Here is a 25,707-nt window from a genome sequence, read left to right as displayed (position 1 = left end):
TATGCTGTTATGCTGTCTGTGATTTCTGCAAAAAAGAAAAAAGCTTTTCCCCCCCTAGTATATTTAATGTAATGTGGGTAAAATTCCTGAAACGGTCTTTTATAAAGTGTATGGTCTTTATACTTTTAAAACATTTCATATGAATTTTTAGCAGTCCTGATAATAAAAAAACGTTTACTGAGATATGTTCTTTGTGTCATTGCATTTAGACAAGAAATACACCTGATATTTGAGCTTAAGTGCTTTATTTCAAAACCAATGATCTCAGTGCTTCACTGCGCATTTTCCATATAGTCCTAGAGTCTATTAAGCAGCCCGAGGAAAATTATTCTAAATAAAATACACAGTAACAACATAAATGAGGAATAACAATGGAAGACAATTTACAGTGTGGACGATTATCAGATATGTGCCTCTGATGTCAGTGACAATGTATGTACTACATATCAACACTTTTAAAATGCACCGTTTATGGTCAGGCTACTTAAACGGCACACACCACCTTGTTCCTTATTCAGTATCTATATATGCTTATGTTTTACCAACCACAACATCTTCTACCTAAAGAGTACAAACTGATTTTCCATTAAGAATCATTCTGAGACATTTCATTTTCAAATAAAGTCATTTGTAGAACTAAATCAATACATGTGATGAAATTGTAAAGACAACTCAGAGTGTATATTCAGTCACGTTTTACATTATAACCGCACTTAAAACAAACTTTTATATTAAAAAAAGTCAAATAAAAAGTTACCCATAGATTACAACAGTAGCAAACCATTGAAATTGAGCTCAAGTTTATGTTCCTTTACCACATTGATCATTTCTTTAAACATGTGGCCTCAATCACCAGCTTTATAGGAGATGATTGTTTTTAAATATATTCGATTATGGCCTTCTCAAATGCCTATAAATTTAATGTCCCCAATATATCATGTATTACCCCAATTATTCCTTGCCTGATTTATATAAGACATTTACAGAAACATCACTGTTTACCTGGCTTCAGAGTACAATCACATATCTCTGGATGCTCATGCTATATTATTAGAACTTAGTAAATTTGGAAGTGAGCTGAGGTGGTGCCATCCTTCCAGCATCTCAGGGTCTCAATGACAGTAGACCGACACAGTGGACACGTTCTCTCACGATCGAACCACAAACACAGGCATTCCTCGCAGAACACGTGCTGCAAAATAACAAAATCTTCATTTATTTGATGGCAGAAGTGTGACACATACATAGCTAGGATATCTTGCTAAAAATACCAATAAATAAGTAAATTTGTCACTCAAGCTACTCTTGTGAAAACTGCATCTAAAAAAAATGGACATAGTCACCATGAAATCATCACGGGTTAATGAAGCCTCGTTGTGAAACATTGAGCATACTTGACCCTCCATATAAGCACTTCCGAAACCAGATGTCACAACTGCAGGGAACATCTGACTGTGAAACCATGTGACATAACCATGGAAACAACAAAAGCAATAATCACATGTTAGGCTTGTCCTGCATTATTGCTCTTTTGGATAAAGGGGGCTGTAATTTCAAAAATTAACATCAGTCACTGAACCTAGTGACTGAGCCCTTATTAGAGGATCAAGGAATCTAAAAGCTGTTTGTGACCACAGAGCCACCCTCTGCTGGCCATTAGAAAGAATGCAGGTTTGGTTTCAGACCCAGAAACTATGTCCATCTTTTATAGAAGTCTATAACATAATTGTTATTTACAGATGATAACAGAGCAACAAAAGTAGGTCATATTAACTTTTAACCACACCCAAATAACAGTCAGTATATAGTGACATTCAGTGACAACAATTTTGACTTTAAATGAGCCAAATAATTTGCAAAATTTAGATTTATTTATTTTTTTTACCATTTTGTTACCAGTTAATGAACCCTTACCTGACAGAGAAGTGCAATGGGGTCTCTAAAATCAGCCTGACAAATAGCACAGACATCACCTGCCTCGCTGCACTGCTGACTGCCAGCTCTCACTCCATAACTCTGGATGACATATGCACAAACACACAAAGGAGTGAAATCTTCTGGATAGTCATTTAGATTTTTTATAAATTCTTAAAAAAACAAAAAACAAAACCCACAACTGACCTGGGAGCTGCAGAGCATGACCAAGGCCTTGTGTATTGCAGATATACGTCCGCAGATGTCAAAGGACTGCAAATCCATCAAGATCAAGACAAAGCACAATTATTTAAAAAATAAAAAAAATATGGAATTACAGCATCCATCAGGATTCCCCATTTCATCCAAAATTAGAAAGGACTTAGTTTACAGACATGCAAACAGATTCACAAGTCCATATTTGGGCACACCGCTGCTTTGAAATGAAAACAAAGAAACAAAAATCTATTTTACATAACTGTTCATTTCAACTTTAAAACAACAAAAATGGATTTCTTTTAGGGGCACACCTCACCAACTTAATTCTTATCTCACTGTCTTTATATGAAATAAAGCCATTACAAATTGATCAAAAGTCCAAATTGTTTCAGTTACACACAAACTAGACCTTTGATAACTTCCTTCACCTACAGCCTTCTGGTGTAAGCTCGTTTCTTTGAAGTTCATTCAACTGTTGCCCAGTCATTCAACACCGTTATGACGACAATGACTCAAAGAAGCATTCATATCAGCATGCTGTTATACTAAAGCAAGCCTTGCTTTGCCTGATTCTGGAAAACACCTGTGTGCTGCAACTTGTACATGGAGTACGCACATCCAGGAGATTACCCACGTAACGCAGTCGAACACCCCCATATTTAAGAACTACAACATCTGATTCACTGTTATATTTAAAGAAAGCAGGTCAATAATTGTAACCACACATTGTAGAATGAATAGTCTCAGAGTGTAAATAATCTTTGCATCATCCATAGACTTGCTCATTCATGTTCCATTAATTTTCACTATTTCTGTTCTCCCACAGAATGTCGTGTCCAACTTTTAGTGAGTCATTGCCCAAGAAAGTCTATTTTCTGAGTTTTGAAGTCTTTTTAAAGGCTGACCTTCCTGTGACCATTGACTAAGTTTTCTGCCTTCTTTCTTCCCCTGTCACGGGTCCATGAGCTGAGGTGCATTCTTACTCTGAAACTAATGTTGCTTAAAAACATCATCATTGTCAAATGTGACAATGCTGGGGTTTTTTTTTTTTTTCCACCAGTTTTACAGAAATTTGCAGAGGCATTACCTGTCCATACTGGGAACAGCAGACTAAATGGTACTAATGACTTACAATTATTGGGGAGAAAAGAATGGTTGAGGAAAAGTCTGATAATTTTAAATGACCCCTCATCTGGATTCTCTCCCCCTCATACCAATACATGACTGAAAATAATGACTGAATTTTGATGATTTGTTTGCAAAGGAGCACCACTAAAATTCTACCAGAAGTCTAAAAGTAAGTCTTTAGTGGAAACCTTCCATGCAAAACCTAAAAAAAAAAGGACAAAAACAATTTTGCCCTCAGGTGCTGAAACCTTGCAGAGGCTGTAGATGATGATGAGTGTAGCTCCCAGGAAGTAACTGTTTGAGGGGTCTTCTCCCATGATGTACTTGTACCACAACTGGATGGGAACGAGGGCTCGAAACAGCTGGCTCAGCTCCTCGATCAGCAGGTAGAACTTACCCTGCACAAACACACACAATATTAAAAACTACATCAATAGCTGAGACTTCAATTATTCAGTGTCAGTGACTATATGTGGCCATGTAAACTGAATGGCAGCACTTTTGAAAAAGAAACAAAAAAGACACATAACACAAGTTTCAAATATAAGGAAAAAAAATATATACCCAGTGGAGACAATATGTATTCTTTGTCTGATCCACTCACTAGCTGTCCAAAAAAGCAAAAAGGACTCAGTAGCTTCAGGGCACTCTTCTATCTAGTCGAGAGCAGTGTGGTATTAAAAGCTTAAAACAGCATGCCTCCAGCCCAAATGTGGCCGCTGTCCAGATCTCAGCAGTTTCACAGCAGTACAAGCAATTTCCTCACACTGCAAGGGAAACTGGCAGCGGCTCTTTCCACCTGCTACCCAGTGCCCACATTAAGCTCAGCCCTATGGGGGCTCGCTAGCTATCTTTAAAGGGCCTCCCTTCCGTAATCACAGAGTAGAAATGTACTTCTGTCCCCACTGCCACAAAGTGTGTTAAGTGAATTGGGGACGGTTAAAAGCGGGGGCGAACAAAACGAAGGCAAACTTGATTCCCCGATTGCCCTGGCTTGCATAATGACTTCCTGGATGATAGCTGACAAAGATTGATGACTGTGGGTAAAGAGGCACAAGCAGCTGGGTAGGCAGGGGAAGTAGACCTCTACTAGCTACTAATTCATCTTCCTTATTGTCCCCTCAGTCTGGCATCCCACAGTGCCCATCACGCCCACGTAAAAACTGTCAAATTTAAAGTTTGGAGATGAGCCAGCCAGTGTGAGTAGCAGATACTGCTTGAGTAGTCCTTAGCTTAGCCATTACTGTACATTTTTATCTACAAGACTGGAATCTACATTACTCAGAAAGGATTGACAAACAAAATGTGTAGTCGGTTCTGTCATAGCTTATTCTTACTTCCTTTGACTGGCACATTGTGGGTCATTCTTTTAGGGCTGTTGCAATATCCAATGTTATTTTGGACCTCAAAACAAAAAAGGATGCACTAATATTATCACAATATGAATAAAATAACAGTAATAATAGCGTCACTCAAATTTAGCTATATATAAAATACGAGTGTATGGAGGTGGTAAGAAAGTTACACAAGAAGAACAATTGCAGTGACAGTTACACAGAAACTGCAAGCTGGACAAATCTTATCACTAAAATTAGCTACACAGTTATTCAATTCACCCGAAACATGAATTTACTTTGTTCTATACTGCCTTACATGTAATACAATTTGACTTTGTATGACTGTTCAAACTAAAAAACTTTAACAATGAGATTTAGTTAATGGAACTTACTGGACGCTCCTGTTTGAGTCATTTTTTCCACAGCTACCAAAAGTCTAAAAAGGAAATCTTTCTGGCGTAGGCAGAACAAACATTTAAAATAATTTTTGTGCATTCTTTACCTTCTTTAGTTTATTATTTTTATTTTATTTTTATTATTTTATCTTAACAGAGCTGCATTTCTGTGCAAAGGTCTTGCGCAAATGCTCACTTCTTTATATTGTTCTTCCAAGGAACCAGCCTTTCTTCTCAGTTTTTAAAAAAAAAAAGTAGTCTTCAGCAAAAGTTTTCTGAAGGTCTTTTAAAGGTTTTCTTTGGGCATTGGCAGCTTTGTCGTGCGGTCCAGTCTTTGTACTCGACCATTTTCAGTTGAACACTTTTCTTGTTTTGTTTTTTTAAAAGTGTGTGTCCTTAAAAGAAATGAGGAAAAATGAAGGGCAAAAGAAGAAGTAAATGCCCTAAAAATGATCTACAGTAGATTACAGTAGCTGAAAGTCATGTTCTTAAGAAATAGAGTAAAAAAAAATCCAAAGACTCTGTGAAAGGTCTTTGATATGCATACCTGCGATATGCATTTATTTTATAGTAATTTCTCTACTCTTGGGATTTATTAGGTATATCTTATGTATTTAAAATATATTTAACTCCATATTAGCACGACTGAAATTAGCGACAACTTGATAACACTGAAAATACATGTTTAGTAATTACCCATTAAATAAAATTCAAGCAAAAGCAGTTTTATGAGTCTATGCCTTTAAAACATAACCGTCATGGAACTTCTGATCGCATGCCCGCTATTGCTTGTGCAAACTTGTGCTGACTGCAGTGATTATGTGGAATCATTAGTGTATCCACAGCTGGACACAGTAATGAATCCAAAAGGCAGATTATATGACTTCATGGGGTTCAGAACAGACAGCACTGTCTGGCTTCAATGAGAAAAAAGCTAAGAATTGATGATATAATTGGGGATTACCAAAATATTTTACGTGTCCCATCACAACTGTGAAGCTTCAATCCGTGTGTGTATATTTGTGTGTTTGTGAGCGGAGGATACAGGTAATGGTCCAGCTCCAGGGAGGGATGACCTCACCTCTGCAATCCCCTCGAGGGCAAATGAGCTCAGTTGCTGGCTGGTGTGGTTCTGATAGGCCTCTAGGTTTGTTTATCAGTGGAAAATTTAATCCTAATACTTTATAACTCCCCCCTCCTCTACCTCCCATTTAACACACAAGCACACAACAGGAATACAAGCTGCACCTGTATGGAAATCAAAGTGTGTGTGTGTGTGTGTGTGTGTGTGTGCGTGCGCATTTGCAGTCATACTTTGTCGCCTCAGGACAGAAAAAAACCACACAAGCAGACACCCGCACTCACAAGGCTCACCTAAGGAGTACCGTTTAAAACCTAATGAATACAAAACAGCTTCACACTGTGACCCTTTAGCACTTTGTTCACTCAGTGGAGTATTTCATCATAGTTTAGCAAATTTTCTTTTTTCACCTCATGAACCGAGCTTAACAACTTTAAGAGTGAGCACCCTGTAACTTGACATGTTGTGAACAAGCATGAATACTGCCTTTTGACAGAAACTTGGCTTAGATGTCTTTCAAGTTTGCTATACAATCTTACAACATATACAACCTGGTATTTCATTAATGAGTTAAAGAGAAAGAAAGGTTTTTGATCAAGTTGTTCTAAATCTTAATAATAATAATTTGCAGTGTGATAATCGAAGAAGAAAAGAATGACATGATCTGGAAAGTAAAGATGCTCAGTTTTGGTAAAAGCCTAATCAAAATTAATCAGTTGTATGGCCAATAATTATAATCTCAATTATTTGATATTTTATGATTTTTCATGAACTTTAACATTTGCATTTGATTCCCTTTTTTTCCAAATACAGGATTTGCTTGGGTTTTAATTAGAAATCGCATGAAAAGCAAACGTGAACGTGGTCAAAGACACAAGTCATCTGGTTGTGAGTTTATGACCCTTCCTGCAAAGTCACCTGGCAGTCGCTCCCTGCCTGCAGCCTCCACTGCAGGAGGCCTGCAGATGAAGGCAACAAGACGACCGGGCTGAATGTGCTTGCAAAGCCAGCGTGGTAGCCATGGGGAGAGAGACTGAGAACATAAAGCCAACAAACAACTGACCGCCAAAAGGGGACACTGTGAGAAATCCCCTGAGACCTTGCAACCATTAAATTGCCTTCCACAAGTTTACCTACCAAAATATTTTATGTCTATTACTGCTTGTTAACGAAATACTCTTTTTCCATCATCTTGGTCTTAAATGAGCTAAATAATGAGTAAAGTTGAACTTTTAGGGAGGAGCAAAAGAGGACTGCTGTCAAGGAAAGGAGTACGCTTGATTTTAACACAGACAAAATGATTGCTTTACAGTGAAAATCAAGGCAAAGAAGAATTCATTTTTATCTGTTATATCTGTTCACTGCATCACTATCTGATGAAGAAATCTACAACACTCTTACATCACTCTGACCAGACCTGATGACAGAGTAATGAGCACAGAGTTTCAGATTAAAGCCGCTGCCCAGTCACAGTGGAAGGACCTGGTTGAGATGATTTAGCTATCTGACTATTATACCTTCTGGCCACATTCTAAATGAGGTTTTTCAAAAATGTGCAAAATCTGGACATTTCTATTGGACATCGATCTAAGTGGAAGAAGATTAAAGCAGTGGTCCCCAACCCCCGGGCCACAGACCGGTACCGGTCCATGAGTCGTTTGGTACCGGGCCGCGAGAGTTGATGTTACTCTCAATGTCGTTGGCGCATTTCAGGAGGACGCTGCTAATAAAGTTACACAATTACACAGTGAATTTGCATTTATTATTATTTTTACAAAATGCCACAGTTTTTTGTCTTGGTCGTATTATCCTCGACACCTTAAAGGCCAGTACGTGAAAACATTGTCTGACATTAAACCAGTCTGTGGCACAAAAAAGGTTAGGGACCGCTGAATTAATGGATACTTATTTCTTAATTTACACTTTCACTGAAATCAAAATGTTGTCTTGGTCTCTGTATCTTTTTTTAACATGAAAAACGTGCATTTTCTGTAAAAAGCTCTAGAAAATGAATGAATCTGGATTTCTTACCCTGGATTTGAATGCCAGGAGAATCTTAGGCAGAAAGAGGACAAAGCATTTCAGGATGATGGTGACGTACTTGAGTACAAAATCTGTGATGCCCACTGCCCAGATCAGATCAAAGAAATCAAAGCTGTTGAGGATGGGCTTGGCAAATATGAGGCTAGAAGAGAAAAACAAAATGAATCAGCGACTTATTGTCAAGGATGGTGTTGCTTACACTTCATCTAATGACAAACAACAGCAGGAAAAGATGTCAGAACATGTCAGAAACTCTGTGGAAACAAAACAACAAAACAAACAAAAATACTCACAGGACAAGATCAGACAAGAACGGGAACACTGCCTGAAGGAAATGGAAGTAAAAATAAAACGCACAACATAAAAATGAATGGGGAAAAACCTAAATGTATATGTAGAAAAAATAAAATAAAATGGCAGGCAAAGAAACACAGAACTACTAGAAAAATCTTTGCTGGTACACTACCTGTTGTGCAGCTCTTCATGACTAAATGTGTAGTAGATATACACGATGTTCCCTCCAAGGAACATGATGATCCATAGAGCAACAAATACAGAACGTTCCTCCTGGTAACAGAGACACATAGAGGGATTTCAAGCAACATGCACCATACATTTCTTCTAAATGTGCTGTAAGGTGCTAGTATTTCAAATAATGCTGCAAACTAACAGAATGCTTGGTGTGTTATGAGTTTGTTTGAATGTGAAAGAGCATGTATACATAGACATCTCTCACATAAAAAGTCAATTTTAAAAGGTATTTCAGTGATTATACACCAAATTGATTTATGATGTTTAGAATAAGACTTATTCAGCGCGTATATTTTTCTTATGCTCATCAAGACCAACGACGATGATGAATTAATCCACCTACAAAATCTTCTGTCTACCAAAAAATGATTACACTTATTTATTTATTTTTACAATACAGCTCTGTTGTAGTCCAATTGTTATTGAAACGGCACTACGTTACATTTAACACACAATATCGTCAAAAAATGGATCAGTGCATTCTGTTTTAACATCACTAAAAATATTATTTAATAATAATAATTACTAATTTAATATCATTTAACAGTTTTATTAAGTATAATAAAGAGAAATAAGGAACATAATTACATCTTTCAGTAATAATTGCTGTGCTAAAACGTGCTTGGAAAACATTAGCGTGAATCTGATCTAAGAATAAAATAGCTATACTTCTTGGATTTTGTTCTACCCTTTACCCGTAATGATACTTGGTGCCTTAAAGTGGAATTGGCATAGGCAAACGTGCTGGCCATCCCCACGCATACAGCAATTCCTGCGAGAGAGGTGCAATATCATCAGTGCATGAGAGGTACCGTTAAACAATCTTAGCCACATTAGTCCTCCACAAGCTGAAATACCTAGTTTGTGCTGAAAGCAGACTTTAGCCAACAAAATAAGGATGAAGGGGAAGCCTCTCTGTAGCCAGGTGACCACTGCTTTCAACTCAGACAAAGCTGGGGCTGGGGTGGACTGGTCTTCCTGGGCCTCCTCCCTGGAGCTGTGCCTTTCTGAGCCAGCTGCTGTGGTAGCCTGCTGGAGCAGGGACGAGGTCCTATGCTGAAGGGGCTGATGGTGGAAGTGGTGATGGTGATGATGGTGCTGAGGTGGCCGAGGGAGAAAAGGTCCACCCTCTGTGCGATGGGGCCCCCCTTCCTCTCTGGATGATGCTGTCATCTGGATAAAAACTTCAGGGGGAGAGCCCAAGACTAAGCCGGCTGCCTGGAATTGGGCAGAGGAGACAGAGCTGGAGGGGACACCAACAAGGCCGGAGAAGATCTGCTGGGGAGAAGCGGGTGATTCAGGCTTCAGGCAGTCAAACACACCACCCTCATCCAGGCTGCTTTCCGATCCCAGAGTTTGGCTTCGGCTCCTAAATGGAGAAAAATTGCACGTAGTATAGTATGCAGTCTTTGAATAATCATCAGCATCTTAATCTGTGTAGTGTGTTCTTCAATTATCAGAAAACCTCTGGGGACAAAGATGCGTTTTTCTTTTACTCCAAGTCACAGATATTAAATTGAGACTGATGATAAAACTTGATGAGTTTGGCTTTCGGTTGCAGTTTTTCTTAAACAGGGGTTAAATGAATGAAATGAAGAAGCCTAAAGCTCACTCTTCAGAGCCACGTCCTCTAGCTCTTCTGCTGGGGACACTGAGACATTCCCAAGCCAGCTCAGAGACATAATCTCTTGAGCGTACCCTGGGTCTTCCCCAAGGCCTCCTCACAGTAGGGGATGCCCCAAACACCTCACCCAGGAGGCATTCAGGTGGTCCAGATGTCAGATGCCCAAACAACTTCAACTGATTCATTCATTGCAGAGGAGTAAAAGCTTTATTCTGAGTTCCTCCTGTATGACCGAGGTCTTTAGTATGTCTCTAAAGGCCGGCCTGAGCGCCATTCATTTCCGCTGCCAGTATGTTGCTCACTGAATTATTGAACTAAACGCGATTGGAGCTCCAATTTTTTATTCTGGCAAAATGAAATGATGCTGGTCTATAACTCCTTTTGTTTTGTGCTGAGAGTAATTAAGAGTTATAAGGCAACAAATGGAGGAAGGCCAAACTCAAAGTGTTGCAACAATGTTGGAAAGCACATATAACCTACAATTGCAAATATGTGGCCTTGCCAAAACTACCAAGAAAGCATACAGGCGGTGCAGGCAGAAGGGGTGACAAAAGCATCTGTGCATTTGTGCAGCACCTCCTTTCCCCACCTTTCAGAGGGCATGCCATCCGTGTTGCTGCTGTGTCTCCTCTGCATGGCATACCGATCATCACCACATGGTCCAGTCCTGTAAACGCACAAATCCACAGTATCATCACCAGTATGTGATTCACAGAAGTGACCAAAAATATAAACCACTTTACCTGAATTAATGCGGTGTACTGGACTACAGCTCTTGTCATGGTTGTTGTAAATGGTTAGCTAGACAGCTGCTGCTGCTGCCCAGACGATCCGCTCGGGAAACTTCCGGTGTGGCGTCACTAAGACCGCCATCTACCAATCAGCACCTTCTTTCCGACCACACTACATCCGTGCTGGGGATTTGTTTTGCTGATGCTGGATGTCAGATTTTGCTGAAAAAAAATCCCACCGTTTCTTCTTACTAGACATAATTTTGGACATGATCGAATTATTATCTACAGAGGAGACGAAGAAGCGTTATTAAACAGCGTCATAGCTTATTGGTTATCGCTCCTCATTATTTATCTAGCAACACCGAGAGCAGACGGCGCTAGCTAGCAGGCTAACAAAGCTGGCATTTACAGTGAAACACTTAGCTTGCATGTCCAGCGCGTAATTCGGTAGTTTCAAAACATTATATTTAAAGGTTGCTATTGTGAGTTTAAGAGTTAAAACATGGGTTAGCTAGAGTTAGCTATTTTCCGTCTATGTCCTATATTTGCATTTTTACCACCAACTGAGCTAGCTTTACATTATTTACAGTTAGCCTTTTCATATTCCTGAAAATTGAAGACAGCCAGAGAACTGCTATCCGTGGAGGTTTGATGTGTTGGGCTGTCACTTGCATTTCCCCAAAGCAAGCCATGCTATGATGGTGCTACGGCGGCTACTGAGAAAGCGCTGGGTGCTGGGAGTTGTCTTTGGACTCTCCCTCATCTACTTTCTGACCAGCACACTCAAACAGGTACAGAAACTCACACTGAGATAAGTCGATTACAGAAAAAAACATGCAAGAGGAAAAAAAGATCTAGTCACTTTCTTTTTTCTTTGCTTTGTAAAAACAAAAAAACACACTACATGCCAATTCTAAGTAGGAAACCAAACATACACGCATTAGTAGGGAGCTGTATATCCAAGCTTCTACCTTGTCCAAATAACTATTCTTCTGAATAATCACAATTTGTGGCATTATTTTTTGAAAGTGTAGCTGGGTCTAATATTACAGACTTTTACCAGCATCTAAACAATAATTTATGCCCACTTTTTTGACAGATTTCTAAATGAAAATGTTTGTGCTTTCTGTTTTGTGTGTGTATGTGTTCCTCAAGCTTGGGTCCTCTACCAGCAGCCCGAGAATGTGAGGGCTCTGATCTTAGCTGTTCCTATGACTGCACTCTTCTGGACAGGCCTCTGATGGCCAGCCTGCAGTCTGCTGGAGCCACTATTCAATTTTGGGGTTTACAGTTCGTATCACTGGGGCCACTTGACTTTTCCTTCCACGTCTGCTTCAGTTGTTCCTTCAGCTTCTCAGTTTTCTCATGCTTTCTTTTTGAAGTTGTTGTCCCATGGGATAGAGACATTTGCAGTCTCCTGCTTTTTGTCAGCCACCACTTTCTGTGTGGCTGGCCATCAGCTTCTTCTCTATCCTGAAAGTCCCACAGGGTCTTAGCCCTGCAGTTTTCAGCCAGCAGGTAATAGTAGACTTCTAAAACACATGCGCATAGATATTCTCATACACTATCCCAGCCACTTGATAGGTCCTCTCAATGTATGTTGTCCCTTCTTGCATCTTAGATTCTGCTGCAGTGTGCTGGATAGTTCTAGGAAGCCTTTGCACAGTCTGCAGCTTGGCTTCTGTCAGCTGTGGTAGACCCCTGCCTCTATGGATCTGGTGCTTAGGGCCTATTCTTGTGATGCCATGAGCTGCCTCTGTGCTGTCCTTTAAGTCTCTAGCCACTGGTAGGATTTCTTGATGCCAGCCACTTCCTCCATCTGTTGATGGTACACCCCATGTAGGGGCTTGGTCTTGTATGATAGCTTCTCTTGTTCCTCATCACCAGCTGCCTTCAGCCAGCTGAAGACCTCATAGAGCAGCTTAACTTGGGGGCTCTCTGTCCGATGCATTAACAGAGGCTCCACGTTTCTTCCTGGATTGTGGCTCTGGCACTCATTAATCCTCTTTATTCCTCTCTCTGTTGCTCATAGAGCCTCAGGGTGATGGCCTTTGGGTGGAGAACTCATCAGTGGCATCTGTGGCCCTTTCATTATTATTATTATTATTATTATTATTATCTGATGACTACCATTGAGCTGACCGTTCTGCCTCCTGGCAGCTCCACCTCTTCAGTCCAGATCACCTTTACTTTCTTTCTAACCATTCAGCCACACACTCACTCAGTCTGAATGACACCTTAATGTCTAGAGTCTCGGATTACTGCTGCACCAGTAGCTGGTGCTTTGACCCAGCTACTGGTCAACGTACCCGTTATTTCCAATGCTGTGCTCATGTGTGGACTCATGTGCCTATTCAGTTTGGTTACGGTGATGCTGCGCAGGATCTTTGCTTTTCCTTGAACTGCACTTTTCTGGACAAAGCTGTCGGTTTTCATTCCTGGAATCTGCTTTTTCACTGCCCAGAGTGTTCAGATCATCAAAGTGACCACTGTTCCCCTCTCCTTGTACATCTTCTCTGGCTCTTCTCTCAGCCCTTGGTATTTCTCAAGCTTCTCGTGTTTCTTCATCCTGATGTTGCTATTGCTTGGTATTGCTACTGCTGGGTATTGCTACATCGATCACTATGGCCTTCTTACTCTACTTGTCTTCTACATTGTTGAAACAGTGGCTATAGTTTCTCGAAACATTACTGTTATTGACAGATATTATCTGTCAGAATAATAATATAGTGAATTTAGAATAGGGTTACAGTGGGGCAAAAAAGTATTTAGTCAGCCACCGATTGTGCAAGTTCCCCCACCTAAAATGATGACAGAGGTCAGTAATTTGCACCAGAGGTACACTTCAACTGTGAGAGACAGAATGTGAAAAAAAAATCCATGAATTCACATGGTAGGATTTGTAAAGAATTTATTCGTAAATTAGGGTGGAAAATAAGTATTTGGTCACCTCAAACAAGGAAAATCTCTGGCTCTCACAGACCTGTAACGTCTTCTGTAAGAAGCTTTTCTGTCCCCCACTCGTTACCTGTATGAATGGCACCTGTTTGAACTCATCATCTGTATAAAAGACACCTGTCCACAGCCTCAAACAGTCAGACTCCAAACTCCGCCATGGCCAAGACCAAAGAGCTTTCGAAGGACACCAGGAAAAGTATTGTAGACCTGCACCAGACTGGGAAGAGTGAATCTACAATAGGCAAGCAGCTTGGTGTGAAAAAATCAACTGTGGGAGCAATCATCAGAAAATGGAAGACATACAACACCACTGATAATCTCCCTCGATCTGGGGCTCCACGCAAGATCTCATTCCGTGGGGTCAAAATGATCATGAGAACGGTGAGCAAAGATCCCAGAACCACACGGGGGGACCTGGTGAATGACCTGCAGAGAGCTGGGACCAAAGTAACAAAGGTCACCATCAGTAACACACTACAACGGCAGGGAATCAAATCCCGCAGTGCCAGACGTGTTCCGCTGCTGAAGCCAGTGCATGTCCAGGCCCGTCTGAAGTTTGCCAGAGAGCACATGGATGATACAGCAGAGGATTGGGAGAATGTCATGTGGTCAGATGAAACCAAAGTAGAACTTTTTGGTATAAACTCAACTCGTCGTGTTTGGAGGAAGAAGAATACTGAGTTGCATCCCAAGAACACCATACCTACTGTGAAGCATGGGGGTGGAAACATCATGCTATGGGGCTGTTTTTCTGCCAAGGGGACAGGACGACTGATCCGTGTTAAGGACAGAATGAATGGGGCCATGTATCGTGAGATTTTGAGCCAAAACCTCCTTCCATCAGTGAGAACTTTGAAGATGAAACGAGGCTGGGTCTTCCAAAATGACAATGATCCAAAACACACCGCCCGGGCAACAAAGGAGTGGCTCCGTAAGAAGCATTTGAAAGTCCTGGAGTGGCCTAGCCAGTCTCCAGACCTCAACCCCATAGAAAATCTGTGGCGGGAGTTGAAAGTCTGTGTTGCTCGGCGACAGCCCCAAAACATCACTGCTCTCGAGAAGATCTGCATGGAGGAATGGGCCAAAATACCAGCTACTGTGTGTGCAAACCTGGTAAAGACCTATAGTAAACATTTGACCTCTGTTATTGCCAACAAAGGTTATGTTACAAAGTATTGAGTTGTATTTTTGTTATTGACCAAATACTTATTTTCCACCCTGATTTACGAATAAATTCTTTACAAATCCTACCATGTGGATTCATGGATTTTTTTTTCACATTCTGTCTCTCACAGTTGAAGTGTACCTCTGGTGCAAATTACTGACCTCTGTCATCATTTTAGGTGGGGGAACTTACACAATCGGTGGCTGACTAAATACTTTTTTGCCCCACTGTATATGCGCAACCATATTCTGAAATTTATGTTGCTCTTCATTAGCTTTCCATGACCCGTTTCTTGTATGTGTGCATTTTTCAGGAGGAGCGGACCATACGAGACCGAACACTCTTAGAAGTTAGAGATTCAGATCATCGCATCCCCTGGAAAGTCCGCTTTAACCTGGGGAACAGCAGCCGACAGATCACTCAGTGTAGAAATTCCATCCAGGGCAAGACACTGCTTACAGACGAACTTGGTGAGTAATAAATCTATTACTCACCACCATACAGTGATAACACATCGGATGTAGCCTGTAACCAGTGCTTATCATAATCTGCATTAATGTTTTACAGGATATGTCTGTGAGAGAAAAGACTTGCTCGTTAATGGCTGCTGTAACGTCAATGCTCCCAGCACCAGACAGTACATATGTAAAAGTTGCCTGGCCAATGGATGCTGTAGCATCTATGAGTATTGCGTGTCATGCTGTCTCCAGCCCGATAAGGTAATCTGTCACATCAAGGGCCTTCAGGATCATCGCGTTTAACTTTCATCGGAAAAGGCATATCTGCCCACATGCTGTGCACCTTTGCATGCACACATTTGAAACTAGGGCTGCTCAATTAATCGAATTTTAATCACGATTACGATCTGGGTTTTCAACGATCATTAAAAATGACTGAGCCGATTATTAGCCCCTCCCTCGTTTATCCGCGACACCTTAAAGGCCGGTCCGTGAAAATATTGTCGGGCATAAACCGGTACGTGGTGCAAAAAAGGTTGGAGACCGCTGATTAAGAGGACCCGAGGGAAGCTCGGAAAGCTAAGCAGAAGTTATTTGGAGAGGAGAGTGACTGCCGTTGGTTGAAAAGAGAGGTAAAAAAAAAAAAAACTTCAGTGGTGTTGCACACTATTTTATATTATTTTTTAAAGTCATTGTTAACCCTTTAAATCCGGTCAGAGCAGCACGCTCCGTTTTGTGTAACTACTTTTAAATCCCTGTAGAATCTGAACCACGTAAGCTAGCGCAATAATTTGTTTTGCATATGAAACCAGAGGAGTTGTACTTACATCTCATACCATCAGCTTGTCCTCGGTCACGGTTTCCTTCCACATAAAGCTTTGCAAAAATTGCATAAAAAGCGCTTGCAGGAACAAAAACATAATATTCCAGAAACACGCTTCGCTGATCCGATCAGCTGTTCGTAACACTTCCCACAGTGAAACAGGCGTCAGCGCGAACTATCACATGTCCGCCATTTCCTGGCCGAAACCGGTAGTGACGTCATTTTCGCGGAAATGTAGTTTTTTTTACTTGTAGGCCTTAAAGGCCTATACTGGTCATGTTTGACTTTTCTGAATAGTTTCTGGGATGCTTAGAACTCGAATTGCACAGCTGGAAATAGTTTATTTTGATGCACCTGCTGTTTTCTTTGAAAATTTGCATCATAGGATTGTTTTTTTGTTTTTCCTGCAGTATATAAAAATTGGTGTATCTCCAAAATAAAACTATGAACACACTCAAAATAAGTTTCCTGTTGTTGTAAACTATTTTTTTGCAACTTTTTTGTATTTAAAGTTTTGAGGGATAAACCTCTTAAATTTCTCCAAGTAGAAATATATGTAAAAAAACAAACAAAAATGATTTTCAATTTTTTTTTGTAGTTTATTGCACTTTTTTGCAATTAATGTAGTTACTATGGACTTAATGCATACATATTATTAAAATATGGGCTATAACAGTTGTATAGCAACTTGAAATGCTCCCATAAATGGCACTACAACATGTAAAAAAATAATATAAGCTCTGGCGGACTTGGTTCTATAGTAGGTCTTAAAGGGTTAAATAAATATCGTCAAATAATCGTGATCTCAATTTCAGTGAAAATAATCGTGATTATCATTTTTGCCATAATCGAGCAGCCCTATTTGAAACCAAAGATATCATTTAAAATTGCATATTGAGTTTGCATTTTAAGCAAAGCAGTGCATGCAATGGGAACAGATAATAAATCTAAGTGATTATAAATCTATACATGTTTTTGTACATGTTCAATTTCTTTTCTTTCTATTTTTGTTTAGCAACTTCTTCTTGAGCGCTTCCTGAATCGTGCAGCTGAAGGTTTCCAGAATCTTTTCACTGCTGTCGCGGATCATTTTGAGTTGTGTCTGGCCAAGTGTAGGACATCTTCACAAGTATGTTAAGTTCAACAGAAGAAACAAACATGAATTGTTAGATTTTCCAAACCAGTTTTAAAGTGTTGACCCATACAAATCATAATAACAATAACTGTAATCATTTGGAAACAAAGGAATAGTGAAATTAGTAGTCTGGCGGATATGCAGCAACACTTACCCTTATCTCTTGACATTCAAAGTCGATATTTTGCTCATACATTTATCTGTATATTTTTCAGACAGTTGTTGACAAAAGATACGCTTTTATTTGAACTTGATGCATCACTATGACACATAATGATTTTCTCATGAATTTCCTGAGACAGTTGGTTCATTTAGAAATTTGAAAAACTCCCCAAAATAAAAATAAATAAAAAACAGAAACAAAACTGATTCTCGGCTAATCTCATTGTAAATCACTGAATCTGCACAAGCTTTGAATATTTTCAGTACTGTGAAAGTATTGAGAAGAGCAATATAAGTGCTTTGTGAAAAAACTTTTTAGTTTGTCTCATTTCTATTTTTCCCCTTCTCCAGAGCGTTCAACATGAAAACACGTACCGAAACCCTCAAGCAAAGTACTGCTATGGTGAGAGTCCTCCAGAACTTCTGCCTGTATGAGCCTATTTGACTTGCTTCTGGTGTTTAGTAATCGAAGAGCAATGGAATAGCAATTGACAAATAAGGGTGTTTGTTGAAGAGATGGTGCATATGAAATGCTTGGACAATTTTGCAATATTGTGGCAAAGAGATGAAGGAATGCAAGACCAACCTCAAAAAGGACAAAACGCTGTATGCTTTTTTTTTTCTTCTTTTTTAAAATTATTTACACTTCATAAGTGCATAATACGCTTTATCCGTTCATCCGTGATGATCATCAGGTCTATTTAGCAGGCAGCTCATCCATCAACACTTGCTTCAAACAAGTCATAAAGTCATGTCATGAAATCAAACGAACCTTTCTGTTTTGTTCTGAACATTTTAAAATGGCAAAGAATGTGTCCTAACCTCTGTGTATAGTGCATGCAGATGAAATGCTTATTTAATAAAAGGGACTGTGAAACTGAATGAGTTTCTGCTTTTTTCTCTCTGAATGGTGACATGTAGATTTTGTAGTAGTGTGGTTTAAATGGAAGTTTAACTCTAGCAGGTTTTATTTAACTGAAATAACAGTGGTAGATAGCAATGTCATGCATTCAAATTTTATTAAGCTTGTGGGTCTAAAGCACCAGGAAGAAAATCAAACAAGACATCATTTTGAAATAACAGCTGTTTTTTTATTTATTTATTTTTTAAAAATTAATAGTTATGGTGAATAAATATAAGTTCCACAGAAAAGAAAGATAATGCAAGGAATTTCAGTATAAATAACAGTAAAAAAAAAATCAAAATTTGATTAAAAGTTCTTGAAAATATAGAAACATTTAATATAACTTGATTGTTTTTTATGTGGAGTCCAAACTAATAGCTCTCTGTAAGTTATTGCTATCTGTTTCTTTCTACCTCAGGCAATGTAGCCCCCACACATGGGATAGTTGGTCAGAGCAAAACAATTAATCAATGTGAAGGCTGAGGAAAACAAACTGTCATAATTAGGAGATGTATTAGAGCCATTTCTCATTTTCCTGGTTGGCAAGTTGATTAATTACTGCCACAAGGGAACATGTTGATTGCTTTGAGCTATCAGGTTTGGAACAAAGACATTTCCGATAACGCTTTTATGGTAGCAACATGACGTTTTGGTAAACGGAGATATTTGCTTTATTAGAATTTGTTGAGATGGTTGTTATCATTCACACCTGTGATATCAAATGTGAAGCGTCAAATAGCAGCCAGCTAGAAAAAGATCCAGCTGTTAGCGCAGCAGTACTGGGGTTTACATTTGTTAAGAGGTGCCGATTGGTGGATTTGGGTGATAGCAGACAAAAGCAGCGATTTTCACCTTTTTTTTGTCTGTCAGGTTTAAGCTTGGATAATTGCTTCCCCAGTTGTGCCTTACTTATGTTGTCGATTAGACATTTGCATGTACTTTCTCATTTAAAATAATAAGAACAGCTCAATTTTCCAAAATATCAAAGTACACCCTTCATAAATTTTATAAAAAAAAAACCCTCTTTGGCTGTTTTAACCATGTCGGTTGTTGTTTGTACTGAAATATCAGATATATTATAGAGAGAGACACTGTAAAGATCCTTAATGCATAACAGCATACTGAATGCATGAAAAAGTAGCATTTAAAAGTCTTGGACGGGGGTGGGGGGGCTAAAGAAAAGCTGCCACAAACTATAACCGCATTTTCACCACAAACTCAGCTAAACTTGTTCATAATCAGAGCAGGTATCCACTCCCCTCCAGGTACTTATGAGGCTGGGTCTTTGTTACTTTACCTTTCCCCATTTTTGTTCCTTTAACATATGAAACAAACATTTGCTCCAGCCATACCAGGTAATCCCCGGCTGCCTTTAGCAGGGTATGACTCCACTGTTTCCTCTCAAATACTTGTTTAGGCATTTTAGGTGGTGATGGCTTTGAGGGACATGTACTTTTAAAGATGATGTTTATACAATTTGCAAGCATTTTAATCCTGGCAATGGTTTCCTCTAGCTTCTTGTGAAGTGAAACGTTTTGAGGATTCAGGTTGTTTTTCTGGTCCTCCAAGATGTCATTTAGACCTTCATACATGAAGCGCAAGCTGCAATGAACTTTTGTCCAATTAGGAGGAAAGCTCTTCTGGACGTGGAGCTCAGGGAAGCCAGGTAACCAAATACCAAGGTGTTTTCCATTGGCTTCATCCTAAAAGAAAAGACAAGAGTGAGGCGAGGAGATTTTGAAGACGTGTGTTGCTCATCCCATGAATACGCAGCTAATCTCTTAAACTGCCTCTGAAAGGTCATGCAAAGCATCTCAGCATGAATCTATACCACAGCAAAAGAAGAAACTTAACACTAGATTTAATCAAACGATGTGTTTTTAAACCCATTATATACACAAAAAATCTGTGTCTCCTGAGATTATTCAGGCAATAGAAATAACAACTTTTTCTGTCCTCACAAAAATATTCCTCCAATCCCCTACAAGGACATGTCTTGTTTATTTTGTAAGAACCAGAAAAAAATACCCAGTTAGTTTAGTTAGTTAGTTTTCTGGCTGATGCGCTTTCATAGATAAAACTTGTTTAATCTACACCTGAGATGTAATTCTGTTAAAAAAAAAAAAAAAAAGCAGACATCTTAATAGCAACAAAGTGCAATTTAACTGAAACTGTTTCAAAGAATGACTACAGAATTGCTATGGTACTGGCACTAAAAGTGTCTTAATCTGGAGTAACACACTCTAGAAATGAAGGCTGTGACACAGCACTACTCAGCAGAGCTTTGGGAGCTGCACTGTTTTTGCGAAATTTAAGTGATAGAAAAATTCAGACTACCTCCCCACAGCTATTGCGTCATCCAAGCACGCTGGCAGATTGCAAATAGCGTCACAAAACCACTTCTCTGGGTTGCACTGGTGAGAAAATGAATAGTTTTAAAGTTACTTACAAAGCATCTCAAGCTTTCATTGACCAAGCTTTCGGTCAGGGCTGTCAGGTGTTTGGGACTGCACGATGCACCTGCAGCATGTTTCTTTGGTGCAAGTTGTGCATCCAAGCCGTGCATCAGAATCGCCATCCAGATACAAGCCAGTTTCAGAAAACCTGTAAACCAAGTGTACAATCACAACATTTTAAGTTTGGTGTACTTTCTCATACAAACTACTTCACATTGTTGCATGGTATACTGTACCTGCTCTATATTCTCCCATTGTAATTCTCCTCATAGTTTACTGTGACAAGGGCAGTAGGTGTGTGAAATATAATTTTGCCCTATCGCTTACTTAACCATATCCTCTGATGAAGAAAGTCAACCACTGAACCAATCAATTCAGTTTCTTCTGGCAGGTCACCACCTCTTCCACCAAAGGAAATTACTGATGATGATGATGATAAGTATTCTCTAGACTCTAGAACAGTTAGATTATAGAGTTGAAAACTAAAAAAAAGAAAAAAAAAAGAAAAGAAAAACTGATATTAAAAGATAAATGGGTTAGTTTCTCTGCAAAAATTTTAAAAAGGAGACTAAGAAACTAGGTTGTAGATAGCAAGGGTATATTTTAAAAACTGGCTGCTATTTATCTTATATGAGCTACATAACATAAGTGAAATTGTAGTTTGTGTAAGTGTGAAATGCATGATTATTTCTTAGTTTTTAAATGAGCTTTCTTTAGCTTACGTAAGTAGTTTAGCAAGAATTCTGTGATGACATATGTACTCTATGAAATATTCTATAAATGAGTCATGCAGTACTGCGTAGATGCAGCTAACCACAGCCCAACAGTTTTGACTAGTTTCATGTCCTGACTAAAATTTTAACTCAACCCTGTTGGTTGATCTCACAAGCAAATCAGAGGGAGAAGAATTTGAAATGCAGCTCAATTCAAAACGCTGAAGTTGGATTAAAAGTAAAATTTTTGTATTTACAAAACACAAACGACTCTTTCCCAGCGTAAGTTAAAACAAAACAAAACAACAAGCTGATGAATCTGAATTTAATGTAGGTCGTAAGGTTTAGTTAAAGACTTTACAGAGGTGAGGTCATTGCTGCACTTTATATAAACCGCAGACACCTGCCTCTTGTATACAAAGCAGTTGCCATTTTCAAGAGATAAATATATAATAAAAACACTAAATAAGTTAAAAAAGAACTGGCTGGAAAATAAATAAATAAATAGGTTACAGAAAATTAAGCTTCAAACAGAAAAACAAAACAAAACTAAAACTTGCAAGTTATGTAATACTCTCCACATACAGTATGCATTTCAGAAACATACAGAAACATCATATTTCAGTTGAAGGCATCAATTCACATAAACAATTTTCTGTTGGTATTACATAATCTCTGGGTACACATACACAACCCACAATTTCAGTAGAAGGTTGATTATTGCAGAAAAAGTTTACACAATTTGACAAGTTCCTCTGTTTTAAGAGCACACTGGTTTTACTCATCACTGTACCTTAAACAGGATGTGATAATAAATATACACACACACCAGCACAGCACATATGCACACTCGAATAATATTAAGTTATAAATAAATGACAAATTAATGAATGAACCTTTCTGAAACACTGGAACAATTAAATAATAAAACATTTTAAGATATTGTTAACACTGCGACTGGTATTATATTAACCATAACTAAATAAATAAATATTCTCAAATATAAATAATTTTGCAAATTTAAGCTACATCATATTCACATTCAAAGAAATAGATAAATAAAAACAAGGTACCAGTAAATAATTAATATATGGCCAAAGAGACCATTCTGAAATGCACAACTTTGAATTCCCTGTCAAAACATCATCAAGGGTTAAAAAGGAAACCTTAACCGTGACAGGAATAGCAGAGAGGTGGTGGATCCCAGATAACAGAGATATTTTCTCAGTCTTATTAGTGACAGAGTGTCTGATTAACTACCGTCAGCACTTGTTTGGACCATTCCGTCAGTCTGACCGCAACACTCCATACATAAATTTTTTGTTTGTGGTGATCGGTTAACTCTCGGGGTGGGGTTGGGGGAGTGAAATCGAATGGTCCGAGCATAGTCTTTATCATAATGTTTAAATTTTCTAGTGTTTTTTCAACGTGCTCTGTTTTATTAAAAATTTCAACTGGGTACCTCAAAAGTTGTTGGTGATATTCTTTGGCTTGTAAAACGTGTAACTTAAAAAGCTCATTCTTGATATAGATGTTCTGCAGCTTCTCACAAGTGCTTTCACCAGATATCTGGGTGTCATTAACTTCAGGTCGTATTGTCTCATTCCTTTTTCCATAATTTTTTATCTGTAGGTAAAAAAAAACAGGTAGAATTCACCATAAAACTTGTAAAATTCTTATTCTCTATTCAAATAAGAACAGAACCACTTGATGCTTCAGCCTTGCACTGAGTTTTGTGACACGTTCATACAAGTAATAAGAACAGTCATGAGTGAATAAATGTAACTAAATACACTTTGGAAAAAATAATGTGCCGTGTACGTCGTCAACTTGTCTATTTTTGTGCTCACAAACAGCAGATTCAAAGAGACATGACGGATTCATGTCATTCAGCATTACTAATTTAAGATTTATATTTATATACTTCCATAAGTTGCAACCCCAGCAGGTTCTTGCACTAGTAGTTTAGATTAAAAGCACACAAGTAAGACACTAGGCATTTACACTGAGGGGCCTTTGAGAGTACCGTTATGTATTGGCTACTTAAGCTCTTACTGACTACATCTGTTCATGCAAACATCCACTATACATCAGTGAGCATTTTAAACATTTTCGACAGACGCGTTTTAAATATTACATGAAGTAAACTCTAGAGTTTAAAACCATTTTAAACAGGCTTTCTCTGAGGACAGACATGAGGTGAAAAATCAAGACTAAACTCTGGAAGATGATTGAGATTAAATATGACATATAAGATTTGGATCAATTTTGCAGCAGTTAGGTAAAGTCTACAGAATGTCCTGTGTATAGTTACAGCAATCATGCAAAGAGTATATGACAGCAGATTAACTAGATGGTACTTACAGATAAATTCAGTAGCTCAGTTGCTTTGAATTCGAATAACTTGGCAAGGTCATTGGTTCTCTTCAAATGATCACAGGAGTTATTAGATGGACAAATCGGAGCAGAAAACACAGGACTCCACTGAACTTCCAGGAAGATCAAGAGGATTGCTGAAGAAAAACAAAAACAAATGGAATTGGACAATGTTCTCTTAAACAAGAAATTGTAAAATTACCAAAATAATGCAACCAGATTAAACGAGTAGTATATGAGGCTTCCTGATGTAATGATGAAACTATGTAGTATCAGTTGTATTTGTTGATCAAATGGCCTAACCATGTCAAATTTGTGTTTGTTAAATAATAATAAAAATATATATTTACCATAGTGCAGGAGAGATCTATTGAGTTTAGAACCCATAGTAGCAGTACTAACTCTTATCCTCAGTGGTCCGTGATAAACCATACAAAACAGCAACATGCAACTTTGCTTTGGTAGGCCGGCTTAAATTACATTTTAGGTACACCCACATTCACCTCATACAAAGGAATTCCATGACAAATTTTTTTTTAACATCACTCACATTATGACATATTATTGGATCATATGATTTCATAAGAGGTGTGACCATGGTCAGATAGACCTCAGATAACTAAAATCCTCAAAATATATCAGAGCATGAAAAACATTCCATCTGCATGCGATGTGGCTTGCATTATATAGGCCAGGTTTTTAAACAGAAGTTGGATAACATGGATAACGCTCAACAATAAACCATTTGAAAGTTAACACAGGAAAAAGAAAATCCCATTTAATTAAAATAATATATTAAAACTTTGACAAAGACTCATTAGTACCCACTTCTGTTTAAAGGGGACACAAGTCAGAAAGGTAGGGAAATATTGTGTAAATAGGTTTGATAAAATTTTTTTTTAAATTTATGTCTTATTAAGGACATTAACTGCATCCAGTATATGTCAAGTAAAAAGAAAATCGTATTTGTCTCTTATGTTTTTCCGATATTACCTGCCCATCATGGTTTTATGTAACTTCCAACCACAAATTTCCCTTTATGACTGAAGCTTTAAGACGTCACGCAGACGCCAACCTGTCAGACAAAAATAGACTTGTTAGCATGGTGCTGTGTTTGCGGCTATGTTGCTGCTGGTGTTGCTTAATAAAATCTCTTACAGAGAAAAAGAAAAACCTTAAAGAAGAGGTGTAGAAGAAGCTCAAAAGCTGTCTTAAGCAAAATTGTTATGTTTCTTTTGTCGCATTTTCTTCAACTTTTCTTACAAAAACAGTAAAGTAGGTGTATAGTTCAGTCAGTGATTAACAAAAATGGTAAATGGTAAATGGCCTGTATTTGTATAGTGCTTTTCTAGTCCCTAAGGACCCCAAAGCGCTTTACACAACCTGTCATCCACCCATTCACACACACATTCACACACTGGTGATGGCAAGCTACAATGCAAAATGATCAGAGCAAACCTGCAACAGACTCTCTCTCGCTTTCTTTTTTTTTTACCCTTTTGCTTGGAGATCTACAGATCAGCCTTCTTTTATTTCTTAAGGATCCATTCT

The 25,707-nt window shown here is 38.6% G+C and overlaps 3 protein-coding genes and 1 long non-coding RNA gene across 4 annotated transcripts; 1 reads left to right on the top strand and 3 right to left on the bottom strand.

Annotated features, from left to right (window-relative positions):
• Positions 1-228: 228 nt before the first annotated feature.
• Positions 229-11,106, bottom strand: rnft2 (ring finger protein, transmembrane 2). The gene is made up of 10 exons (XM_082556100.1): positions 11,016-11,106; positions 10,862-10,939; positions 9,506-10,017; positions 9,344-9,420; positions 8,584-8,684; positions 8,106-8,259; positions 3,510-3,659; positions 2,122-2,187; positions 1,915-2,016; positions 229-1,192 (listed from the first exon to the last, which is right to left on the bottom strand). Exons 2-10 carry the CDS (start codon positions 10,906-10,908, stop codon positions 1,058-1,060), a joined length of 1,344 nt encoding a protein of 447 aa, XP_082412226.1. The 5' UTR covers positions 10,909-10,939; positions 11,016-11,106; the 3' UTR covers positions 229-1,057.
• Positions 11,107-11,673: 567 nt separating this feature from the next.
• Positions 11,674-18,589, top strand: spring1 (SREBF pathway regulator in golgi 1). Its single transcript, XM_082556101.1, has 5 exons — positions 11,674-11,797; positions 15,443-15,599; positions 15,697-15,848; positions 17,426-17,539; positions 18,059-18,589. Exons 1-5 carry the CDS (start codon positions 11,702-11,704, stop codon positions 18,140-18,142), a joined length of 603 nt encoding a protein of 200 aa, XP_082412227.1. The 5' UTR covers positions 11,674-11,701; the 3' UTR covers positions 18,143-18,589.
• A 209-nt stretch (positions 18,590-18,798) lies between these two features.
• Positions 18,799-21,635, bottom strand: LOC309718982 (uncharacterized protein). The gene is made up of 3 exons (XM_082554687.1): positions 21,304-21,635; positions 21,061-21,215; positions 18,799-20,314 (listed from the first exon to the last, which is right to left on the bottom strand). Exons 1-3 carry the CDS (start codon positions 21,335-21,337, stop codon positions 19,850-19,852), a joined length of 654 nt encoding a protein of 217 aa, XP_082410813.1. The 5' UTR covers positions 21,338-21,635; the 3' UTR covers positions 18,799-19,849.
• A 488-nt stretch (positions 21,636-22,123) lies between these two features.
• On the bottom strand, positions 22,124-24,717 carry LOC309718549. The gene is made up of 3 exons (XR_014280007.1): positions 24,507-24,717; positions 24,145-24,293; positions 22,124-23,406 (listed from the first exon to the last, which is right to left on the bottom strand). It is a non-coding gene; the product is annotated as an uncharacterized lncRNA (long non-coding RNA).
• Between the last annotated feature and the right edge of the window lie 990 nt (positions 24,718-25,707).

This window comes from Aulonocara stuartgranti, assembly GCF_965226115.1.
Source record: "Aulonocara stuartgranti genome assembly, chromosome: 12".
In the NCBI taxonomy this organism is placed as follows: Eukaryota; Metazoa; Chordata; class Actinopteri; order Cichliformes; family Cichlidae; genus Aulonocara; species Aulonocara stuartgranti.
Note: the sequence above shows the minus strand (reverse complement) of the source record. Positions and strands in the feature narration are given on the sequence as shown.